This window comes from Ooceraea biroi, chromosome 2, assembly GCF_003672135.1.
Source record: "Ooceraea biroi isolate clonal line C1 chromosome 2, Obir_v5.4, whole genome shotgun sequence".
NCBI lineage: Eukaryota > Metazoa > Arthropoda > Insecta > Hymenoptera > Formicidae > Ooceraea > Ooceraea biroi.
Genome location: NC_039507.1, coordinates 3,279,510 through 3,291,851, shown reverse-complemented (window position 1 = coordinate 3,291,851; position 12,342 = coordinate 3,279,510). Strand labels below are relative to the sequence as shown.

Here is a 12,342-nt window from a genome sequence, read left to right as displayed (position 1 = left end):
CTCTCCTTTTCTCTTTCTCTCGCATACTTAAAACTTACATACATAAAACTTGTCTTTTTATATATATATAAAAATAGTCAATGACGTAAAGCATACTGACTACTGCGCGTACATCATAGTATGTGGAGTAATGTACATTATGTAACGTTCATAAGCTCGAAAACTTCCGCGTATTCTCCTCGTCGAGAACTGGCAGATCCTCTTCGCTCTATTCCGGCTCGCGTGATGCGAATAATGACTTCCTACGGCACCGTGCACGTAACACCAAAGATTCAAAGCAAAGTGCTTTCCTGATGTTTCCCCGTACGATCGTCAATGCAGTAACAGCGATAGAACGAATCTCCTCTGTTGCTCTCGCGCGGCCGACATCTGTCACATAAATTACTATCTTCTCGCTTAACAGACTACGATGAATCTAACTTTGGCAGTAGAGTCCACTTAGAGCGTGTAAAAAAACGAGAAATCCAGAGCGAATAGATCTCTTCTTGGCAAGGGTGCAATACGTATGACAACATAATACGCTCGCGTACAATGTTCTAAAAAAAAACAAGAAAAGATAAAATATACATATGCGTATTATTTGTGATATCACCATAAATCCTTCGTCGCTACGTCGTAATAAAAATGATACGAAAGTGAAACGTTACAACAGCAGAAACGATACGATGGCAATACTACTCAACTGCGAGAGGACAGCGATCACACGATAAATAAAATCTTCATTTATGCGCGTCTACGTGTTACCCTATAAATCTATCAATGATCGAATTTAATAACAATCTTACATAGTATGATAACGTAAGAGAACATAATCAAGGACAAGAACACTGCGAGGTAATAATAATTTCCTTGAAAACGTGTACTTGGCCGTGCGTATCAAGGATCTGGGCGCGCGACTGACTTTACATATAAAATAATAGGACAACGTAAAAGCACTGCTCGTAAAAGTGCATCATGTATACTGGTAACGATTTTATCAGTCTGTACGTATTGCTTGACGTTGTACAGTGGCGTTAATATACATATATCGCTATCTCCTAGTTTATACGATCTAAATTACGTAACGATGATTATTACTAGTTATAAATTATACGACTACAACGGAAAAAAACATGAGACAGTTTTGTGTATCATTTGAATATCTTCTAAGAAACGTGTGTGTGTAGAACGTCAACATTGGAATACCATGCACATGCAAACCTGTTATTTCACATCAAGATATTTCCAGTGCACAGTAGAGTATGAGATTTACATTTCACAACGGAACGCGTAAAGCGAGAAATCGTTAATGACTAAAACCATATCCTCTTCCTATTGCGTCACCGTTACACCGTTTCAAGACGTCGCCGATAGAAAAACATTTATCCATATTTCTCGCAATTTGTCCGAATATTATTCCATCAATAATCACTTGTATGAGTTCATACGTAAATCACACATCGGGGAACATATTACGATTGACCAACCACGACGTCAACTAATAACGTAAAATAATATGCACACTATTCGAAAATAAATTATGCTCTTACACACTAAGTAGTGATATGACTGTAGATGCTATTTCGATCACACGCGAAGAGGATAGCACACGTGAAGATGATTAAAACTTATCTAAGAAATACTCTATGTAAGTAAAAAAAAAAGAATAACCAATTGCCACTGCGGCAACGATATATACCGTTGTACCCGCGTTCGAAATCGAGAACGGAAAATATCGATAGTCTCATTAAAGAACCGTATTCGCGCAATCAATAATGCAAGGATTAATAATCAATATTGATTAAAAAGGCTAAGAGAAGTATTGCCTCTGTGGCAATTAATCAAACAACTTATAATATAGATAGATATAAGCAATAAAAGGATAGAAGGATAGGCAACTTCCGTATATTGATTGCGAAACTTTTCATCAAAGGAGAAGCCATCGGTATCTTTCGCTCTCTATCTGGTGCGGACGCAACGTAACACAATAAATAAAGGAGGAACATTATACACAGGTTCAACCAGATGCAAACTAAAGCGTATTCTCACGATACTACGCAACAACATTTTCTACATCTAGTCCGTCTTCCCATGATATTGCACTTGTAACGCTCAGTAACTTTATAAGCTTTCAACGTTAGTCTAACATTTCCTGCATGATCACTGATATCCTGACTGTGCGCCGAATTGCTTCTCGTCGTGTTTCTGGAGGTGCAGACTTTTCTGTTTGCTCTCGCAGCTTATAATTTCCGCGTCGTGACTTACCGCGTGGTCCACGTCCACGTCCGGGCATGACTTTATTGCACTGCCGTCGCAATCTTGATTTCTAAGAGGCGCCGTCTCCGCGTCATCGGATCTCTCGCACTGCGTACTGTCGATTTTCACGCTCGCTCCATCCGGATCAAGTTTATTATGTATCCTCTGTAATGCCTGAGAACTCGGTGGAGACTCCAACAGTATTGCAACCTCGGTAGAGTGACAGTTATTGTCTTTAAAACGAGCTTTGTCCGAAACATCGCGTTCCATCGTCAGTTTGTTGTACGTCCCGTCAGTGACGGTGTCAGCGTTATTTTTCATACAGGATACATCTCTCACGAAGGCTTGCACTTCTACCATTTGATGTTTCGTCTCCTTACACATATCGCATTGGTCCTCGATGAATTCTTCACCGTCCTCTTTAAAATACAGCTGCTTGCTCGAAATTGGTTCTGAACTGTGGACTTTCTGATACGTGTTATTCTCCTTGATGTCCACTATCTTGTCTGCGCCCGAACTCGATCGGTTGTCCTCGTCATCGATCTTGTCACAGATCTCGTCCGACTTCTCTGAGCTCACCGCTTCGCCACTCAGCGTTTTCGTGCGACCGTCCGAGTACGCGCTCAATTTGTTGTCCGAGTAATTGCTTAGTCTGTCATCGTGAAAGTACACGGAACTTTCATTCGACTCGAAGTTACTCGCGTTTATTATAGCTATTCGCGGTATGATCAGATCGGGTGGCAACCCGTCAACTATGTCTGGACTCGAGTTCGAGGATGACCGATTCGCGAAATTGCTGAACGAGTGATAGCCCTGTTGACCTTTGCCCTGAATCCAAGCTTCGGTGAGCACGTGGGACCGTTGCCACGATACGTCGCTGTTGCATCTGTTCTTCCTCACGCACCATTGCCGATCCTCGGTGTCGGACCAGGAACGCAGATGGCACTCGCTAGGGCTCCTCTTGATGTCCGAAGCGTCCACTTCTAGCTCCGCGTCCTCATTCCGCTTCTTGTTCTGCACGATCAGCTCCAGGCGGGATTTCAGCAGCGCCGGCGATACGGCACGATTAATGAGCCGCCGCGACATATTCGAGGCGTGCACCGACCGCGCCACGGACGACACATTGTCACCGCCGTTACTGCTGTTGATGTGATCCGCGTCTAGATCTGGCACCTCCCCGGAGGCAATCAACGCGTTCGGACTCGGACTGTCCATACTATCTGGCGTGTAGGGATCATGCTTAACGGGTATTGCGTGCAACAGATGGGACGAACGATCAACAGAATCCGCACGCGCGTTAGCATAACTATTGCTATCAGGCAACATGTACAACAACTCCAGGTAATTCTTGGGCACTCGGAAGCAAAACTCAGGTGCAAATGGCAAGCTGCAGCAGTCTATCATACCTGCGTCCAAGATGAGGTTAGCCTTCAAGTAGACTGGCTGTAAATAGCAAGAAAAGAATAATGAATCTTTATGTGTATCATCGTGCATTGTGAGTTAAAAGGATAAAGCGGTACGTGAGGTGCTGGTATTGTGGGTTTCTATGGGAAGTGTCAAGCTAACGTTTCTTTCTCATTCAAAGGAGCAATGGCTCTAACATAGTAATGTACTTTTCAATCTGTCAACACGGTAATTTTGTGCGCAACTAGAATAATATTTTCGAAGCAAGTAATAATTATAGAAATTTAACTACAATCAGTATAAACGTATTTTTTATATATATAGTCATTATCATGCATTGTAATATTGTGTCGCTTAATGATACATGATCATGTTATATTCGATAAATAAATTCAGTATATTACGTGATATAACTAAATATATATTGTAAAATTAATAATTATGTAACTAATTAACGATTATAATCTGCTTCGTGTGTATGTGTGTGTGTGTGCGCACATTTATTTTATATGACAAATTATTCCGAAAATTAAATTTTGAAGTTACCAACTATCAATGCAACTCATTATTATCACGTTTTTATATTATTATGATTAAGATAATGATCATTGTTCTGTAATCGAAATATCTATGTACTGTGTATATATATAACGTAATAAAATATCATTCATGGATTATTAAAACTTCGAAATAAAAAATGCATAAAACAATGCGTATTTGCAATTAAATTGAAATTATTCCATGATAATGACAAGAATTATGAGATTGAAAGTAATGTAGAAATACTTCGGGGAATACTACAGTGTGGAGGTGCTACATTAAACAAGCCCCTATATATATTTATTACCGAGATAACGGAATACTAACAGAATATAGAGAAACGTGACAAAGATGTTTGGGGGTTTTGAGATAAGAACAGATAGACAGTTCACAGATAGATACCTTAGTGCTTAAAGATTCATTCGAAACTCCAGAAAAACAGGCTGCATTATAATAATTAAAAGAATGAATCATCAGAATAAGAATTCGGAAGTGTGTAAGTACATGTTCCCATAGCATAGTTAATGAAAAAGAATGTCGCAGTTTTCTTAATGTAAGAGTTTTTATTAATGTAAGAGAAATCAGAGAATTAAATTAGAATAATTTTGTCTTACTTTGTGATCACCCATACACGTTGTCGGGCCGATTATACCGTACTCCACTGAGTCGGGATCATCTATCTGTACAAAGATATGAAAGAATGTTATTTTATAATAAATTCAACTTTTTCCAGCTTCATATCATCGATACGAATCTTAGAATACGTACTTTTTGGATTAACGCTTTTGCGGAAGGGCTTAATAAGACTCGATCGCACCAGGCCGGCACTCTGGTTTGCATGTAATTCACGGGTTCATTAATATCTTCCTGAAACGGGTAACTTGGCACAAAGTTGATTGAAAATTCGAACAATCTCCCGTCAAACTCTTCCAGTTCCTTGTCGTATTCGCGCAACTGCAAGACGTTCGTTCAAGATATTTATTGACACTTTGACTGATTGATTCGCTCGAGTAATATCGCACGATGTTAACATTGTGCGACGCACAAACGGTATATAACTCTTACCCACTCGCCGCCATTCTTTATGAAAACATCTTGATGTTCGCAATGCGAGAATTCCTTTTTCCCTAACGTTAGTACGAGATCGTCGTCCCCGTTGTGAAACTGTAGCTTCGAGATACTTCCTTTATTCGATAACCTCTTTTCTTGAGTATCTTCCGTTAGTTTCTATTAAAGATAAATTAAAGTGCTGTAATACATTGGGATTTTAATGTCATTGTTCCACAGACGCGTCATCGTATGCATAATCTAATTATCATGTAAAAAAATTATAACTCAATTGTATCATCGCCCTAGATAATAATACACCAATTATTCATGAGCAAATACATATTGTTATTTTCGATGGTTATCGATAGAATCTTACTTTTATCACAGCTGCTGTGTTCGTCCTAAAATTGAAATCGCCAAATAAAAAATACGGCACATTTGGATGTTTGTCATTATGAAATCTGTCTAGTGTGTGCTCGAGCGCTCTTCTGCGCGTTTTACTGTACACCGATGGAAACTATAAGCAATTAGAAACGCCAAATTAGAAACGTAAAACACACACGTACATATATATATTGTACTTGTAAAAATTCCTTACCGTCTCCATAGCAATAAAATTGCTTGCGTCATGAAATAAATGTATGTTTATGAGATCAAAAACAGTTCCACTAATACTCCATCGCGTTCGTAGGAAACCCTTTCTGGACCATCTGCATTCCGGGAAGAATTCCTGAGGAAACTTGGCTTTTTCTTTGGTTGTAACTGTCTCTATGTTGCCCGAATGGATCTCCTTTCCATTTACCGGCGTAAAAGCACATTCTAAAATAGCACACAGGTAAATATTAGAGAAAGGCGTGTTGGCGTTTGTGCTCGTACTAGTAGCTGCCTTGAAGTAACATGCGACGTACCATTAAAATCCCATAACAAAACGTTGGTTAAGGATTCATGCACGAAATAGAAGCTTCCTAGGGCCTACAAAAAGATCTCGGTAAGAATATTGCTTTATTCAGAGGATCAGGTGTTCGATAATAAAGATTTCGCAACTCACTGTGAAATGTTCTGCGGATGAATAATCCTCGTCAAGAAATACCCTAATTTTGTCAAACAGCCTTAATTCCTCCGACGACATCAGCAATCTGCAATCAAAATAATACTTACGTTGCAACACATTAACAATCATACCGACATAATCAAATTTGCGTGAACTTTATGTCAGCTTCGCACGAGTCTCTTTTTATAGACTCCATATATGTATATGCTATAGGATAGTATTTTTCTCAAGCACTTTTTTGTATGTGTATATGTGTATTTTCTCCCTATCGATATCATTGAATCAGTTTATCTTTTGAAGTGATCCACTCAACTATAGAACCATGCGTGATACGTCTATTTTTATCCCTTTCTGCCAGTTATGCGTTAAATCATATTCAATACCGTGTACGTGGAAAGAGAAAGGACGCTATTTGTGTTTTGATAGTTTAGAAAAAATTCGTTTAATCAATGCAGCGCTAGGGATCACAAATTAAAACACTATAAATCTATAGGATCCTCCGAATTTGTAAAAAAATTAATGAGGTAATTAATGTAGTTTATAGACACGAAGTGTCCGCATTGAATGCGAATAATAAAATTAGCGCCAAATATTGTAGCGCGTTTGAAACCTTTCAAGAAGCTCTATTTAATAACATTACAATACGAGAACTGTGGAATCTACAAAAATATTCTTCACGTACACGCGTGTGTATACCATTCGTATCACCATTAAAATTCATCGCGACGTGCATACGCAATTAAAAAAGGACAGACATATCGGTATATTGAAATGAAGGCATATTGCAAGGAAAAATCGCACAGCGTGCATAAAATCGAGATTAAAAGGCGGTTTACCTAACGAAGTCCTCCACGTGCCTCATGCTCTGCTCATAATTTTTTCCACCCACTTCCTGGCAGTGCAGCGCTATGAATTTCGGGTCCAGCTTCGATATGGTCTGGGAAAAAAAAAGCAATCCGTTCGTAAGCGTACACGTGCGTCCCTCTCTCGTTCTATTTGACATGCTCCACGCAAGGATACTTACGGATAAAAATTCCTCCGTCCATATCTTTAGCATGACACTGGGCTGCAAGGAAAATCACGGATATTAGTCTCCCAATCCTTCATACCCCGTGCACTTTAAAGAAAAGCTTAATGAGATAGTCGACGGCGCGTGGATACATTAATAGATCGTTAACGTCATACGGGAGGATATCGATACCGCGCGCGGAACATCTCTCCACGCCCCTGTACAACACAATAAAACGCGCCGAGTTCTTTCCTTCACGCAGATGATGATGATGATGATGATGATATTGATAATGATGATGACACGATAATCGATCGCTGTAATAATCACGAATCCAGCACACGAAGTGTGCATCTAGAAAGACGTTAAAACAAAGACACACATCGCCAGATGATGGTATGGGGAAATTAATACTACGACGGAAATATCAACAAACGTCAGTAGTAACGCGAGTGCGAGTCCTGATAACGAATGATATCGAATGCGAGTTTCTCTTACCCCGCTCGCGTTCGCGATGTCAGCGTGTATGTAGATTTCGTGAAATTTATTGTCACATATGTGGGAAAAGAAGTAGGGTAAGTTCTTTCCTTCCTTATTTATATACGTAAATATATATATCGTGTTTACATCTATAAAACCAAGTGACGGTAAACACCTGCGGCAAAATATAAAATAATCAAGTTTACACATGAAATCACGATACTTTGACGAGGAATTGCCAAAACGGTGCAAAAATGCGCCCGCAATGTTCTCTCTTTTACTCTCGACTCGAATTTCTCTTCTTCTCAAAATCAGCTTTGTTATTTCTTTTATATATTACGGAGGGCTTTCAGTTAGCAACAAACAACCTATACTGTTGACCTATACTGTTATTTTTCCTGCGGCGAACGCAAACATCAATATGAAACCTATAATAAGATACAAGTACAAACAATAACGGTGATTATATTTGAAATTTTTGAATACCACACATATATGTCAGAAGTAAGTGAGTCACGTAAGTTTTATAAATGCGAAATATCAAGAACTCTGAGTTAATCCATTTTTTTCCACTTGCTTATCGATTCCCAATGCCAATTTTTGCTTAAGTAGTCCTGAAATAGATTCTATTTGAATCCTGCACGAAGGAGAACAATGATTGGTCGCTCGAACGCGAGATTCTAGAATTGAACTCCGTAAAGTTTCCTTTCCTTTATCTTTCGCGAACTTTTTCACATTTTATATAATTCTCCAATAAGGATCCATTTTACAGTTATGCATATTTCATAGTATGCAACTATTGATTTTATGTGGAATTATCGTAAATTTGCATATGTATGTAAATATCTCTCTCGTGATACTTGACGCGTCAAGATCGAAAAATAAGGAAAAATGCGTAAAACTTACAAACAGCTCCGGAGTTCTTCAGCATAGGCTGTTCAAAACAAAACATACGATCGCGAAATGATCCTCCATGAGTATTCATAACGTCGCATGTTTTCTTTTTCGAATTGTACAAAATATGAAAAATATCTTGTAAAAACAGCTGGAAGATAAAAAAAAGATATGCGCGGTTCCTTAAACTGTTATTATCGCTATAATTATATCGCAATATTGCACAACGTTCGATATGTTCTACAGTGCGATCCGTCGACCATTTATATCAAATTCTACAAGTTTCAAATTTCGAACACACATAACAAACGTTCGAAGAAATACATTTCAGCCGGTGGGTCAGGATCTTGCAACAAAGTCGCGTTATCGCACGCAGATGAACGTTAATGAATGTGACTGATAAATGACGAAATGAACGAAATAATTAGGTGCGAGCGGGCGAAAGAGAGGAGAGGCGAGAAGTTGGAAGAAAGCGCGGAGGACGAACACGCGGCTAACTAGAACGGTCTTCAAATTTCGCCGAGACCGACCGCGCGGACCGACTTTCTCGAGCGCGATCGATCGAAACGCGGATCGAGAGGAACGATCGGTGGGCACATGTTGCTGTGTCCACGACGTGCCGTGGGTTCCGTACGCGAATATACGGAATCCGCGTGAACCGCGGCGACAAGTAGGTCGCGTGGTGTCGCGCTAGCAAATAATTCGGCACGAAATACCGAATTATCGAATCGATCGATCGCGCTTCTCGCCGGTTTACGACCTCGTAATCGACGTTACCTACCTCCTCGAAGATGCTTCCGACGTTTGCGGTGATGAGGAGGACCGGGACGCCGTTGCCCGCCATTCTCACGACCGGGTGATCGGTACCGACTCCGAAGCTGGTCTTCTGGGTTCTGGAGAGCGCGATCGTCGGTTACCGCGACGTTGTCGTCGTTGTCGGACGACGACGGGGCGCACTCCAGTGTGCGCACGCAGCCTGTCGAACCGCACCGCACTTTACTGACTAGGATTAGAGGACGACGACGACGCGACAACGACAACAGCGACGACAAGGACGACGACGACGACGACGATGATGATGACGGTCGAGCACTGGCAGCACCCACGACCGTGCGACGATCGACGGCGACCGCGCACGTCGCTCGCTCGCACGCACGTACGCACTCACTCGTGTCACACACTAGTGCACCCGCACGACACAGGCACACACACCACTGGTAGCTCGTAGTCGTCGCGGTCGTCTATGCACCTATCTCGTTCTCTTCTGTCTCTTTCCGTCCCGCTGTCCTCTCTCCTTTTGCCCGTGTCCTCTTCACGCCGCCCCTCTTCCGATCGCACCGTCGGAGCGGCGAAAGAGTTCTCCTGCGTCTCGCACCTTTCGGGGAAAGCGCAGCCCCGGTGATGCGCGCACAAGCAGCGCCGTGAAATAAACACAGTTGACGATATCACATGCGCCGACGACGACGATGACGATGACGATGACGAGGACAACAAGGAAGAAGAGAAGGAGAGGCGGAGGAGGAATAGGAGGAGGAGAGAAATAAGTCAACCCCCGCGACGAGAGGAAGTCGCGCTCGCGCACCGTGCGATGCACCGCTTGTCGTCGCGTTCGATCTCAACGCTGTCGGCCCGCGTCGAGTATGTACACATTGTCAATCATCGCAGGACAGGAGAAAAAGAGAGAACGACGCGGAAGAAACCCGGTGCCTTGCGTCGTGCACGTTGTCTCGTCGCGTTGCGTTGCGTTGCGTTACGTCGTGCGTCGAGTCGCGGTTGCGTTGGCGCACGGGAGAGAAAAGTCTTGTGCGCGTAAATATATCCCTCTATCGGCGGCGGTGAGGCCACGCCTACTACGGACGTCAATAGCAGTACCGTATCTACACCCGCGCGTGCCGCGGCGCGCGCGCACCGTCACGTGGCTCCGGGACTCTCGTGCCGGCGATCGACGATTCCGATTGACGATCGAGATCCGCAATCGGCGGATAACAACTGTAAATTGAAAAAAAGAATTCGTTAGAATAACTGCTAAGTACTAGCGAAAAAATAATCACTTTTAAGTAACAAAATAATAAACGACGAAAATAAAGAATTTGCATGATAACGAAAGAATAAAAGAAACGGAATAATTTTATGGGAGAAAATAATATTGCACGATGCTTTCTACTATTCATGCGATTTATTCAGATTTAGATGGTAGTATCTTTCTTTCTCGACTTTCATGTTCATTTCGCCCACTATAGGTACAAACGATTATTTATTCCTTATTCGAATTCTTTCGAATGACTATTCAAGTGCAACAGGTCATGCAAAATACGTCAATAGCTATTTGAATAATCATCCGGATAGTATTCTAAGTAATTTACTCTGGATTATGGATGGTTATATCATTCGAGTAAATAAATATTTGAGCCGAAACAGCTAAAATCTTCGGCTAAAAAGAGAAGAAAGATGTTCACGAACGAGGAAAATTTGTCACATTTTAGTCGGACAGCTCACTGCAGAAAAAGACCGAAAATGGAAAAAAAAGTTGCGCGCTCCAGTAGCAGCGTATCATTTATCAATATTCGTCTTAAAATATGCATGTCGCAACCGCGATATCAGCAACTAAGCATCAATGCCAGTCGACATCGATCGGTACTCTCTAGCATCGTTGACAGTTTCTGGTATGAACAGACATCGAGATGACAGCCGGGGCTTTTATGCGCCAACGAAGATCGGCGTTATCGTGACGGTCGATACACTGCATCACGCGGAACGTTCGCTCCGACTCCGACTCCGGGAAAAACGTCGACGATAATTCGGAAATCGCTTGAATCGCGCGCAAACACGCGGGGATTCACAGGTGAATCTCAAATTGAATCGGCTATCGCGTACGCGCTTGGAGATTTCCCTCGGAAAACATTGTCATAAATAATCTCATGTCGATTAAAACTACGATTCAGAAAATTTATCAGCTTGTTCGCGTGTAGTGTAGTATACAATGTAATATATATGTGCGTAATAGTGCTTGCATGCATCTTACGTATGGAATAAATTGAAGATAAAATCGAGATTGAGATAATGGAGAAAAACTCACGTGTAAAATAGTCTCGTTAATGTTTGTTAAATGTATGTATGTAGTTTTAAGGTGAAATTGAGACTTTTAATGATGATTTATTCCTCCTCTTTATTTAGCAATTTGAATATCTATCTATTATCTGTTTATCGTGATGGAAATATGAAAAAAACACTGTGATCTTTTTGTACTATACACAAGAATAAATATTTTATAAAAGCTAAGTTTGTATGCATCGAATCATATTTAAAAACAATTAACGCTACTTTTATTACGATCCAATGTTATTTTCTATATTTTTTTATTTCTCTTTCTGCATAAATAGGTAAAAATATTTTTAAAGATAGAATGAAAATCTTTTAAATTCTTTTAGTTTGATATAAAGTTTTCATTCCATCTTTAAGAATAGCTAGACAAAAATTAAAACATCATTAACTAGTAATAAAACGATATTGTCTCAATGTAATTTTCAAGATCAAACCAAAACATCAATAAAATATATATTATCTTTATAAATGCATTTAAAAATGGTTCAAAATGCGTTTAAAAAATTAAAGAAATAAACAGTTAAATATGCAATGCGAGTTTGCTCGATCTCAAACAATTCGAATTGTGTGCATTCTA

At 40.6% G+C, this 12,342-nt stretch overlaps 1 protein-coding gene across 1 annotated transcript; it reads right to left on the bottom strand.

Annotated features, from left to right (window-relative positions):
- Positions 1-734: 734 nt before the first annotated feature.
- Positions 735-10,367, bottom strand: LOC105281757. Its single transcript, XM_026975237.1, is given in 12 exon segments — positions 735-2,207; positions 2,209-3,678; positions 4,794-4,859; positions 4,948-5,133; positions 5,245-5,406; positions 5,606-5,746; positions 5,828-6,048; positions 6,138-6,201; positions 6,278-6,365; positions 7,117-7,217; positions 7,305-7,346; positions 9,445-10,367. Coding segments are annotated over 12 exon segments (2,787 nt in total). The 5' UTR covers positions 9,508-10,367; the 3' UTR covers positions 735-2,024.
- Positions 10,368-12,342: the final 1,975 nt, after the last annotated feature.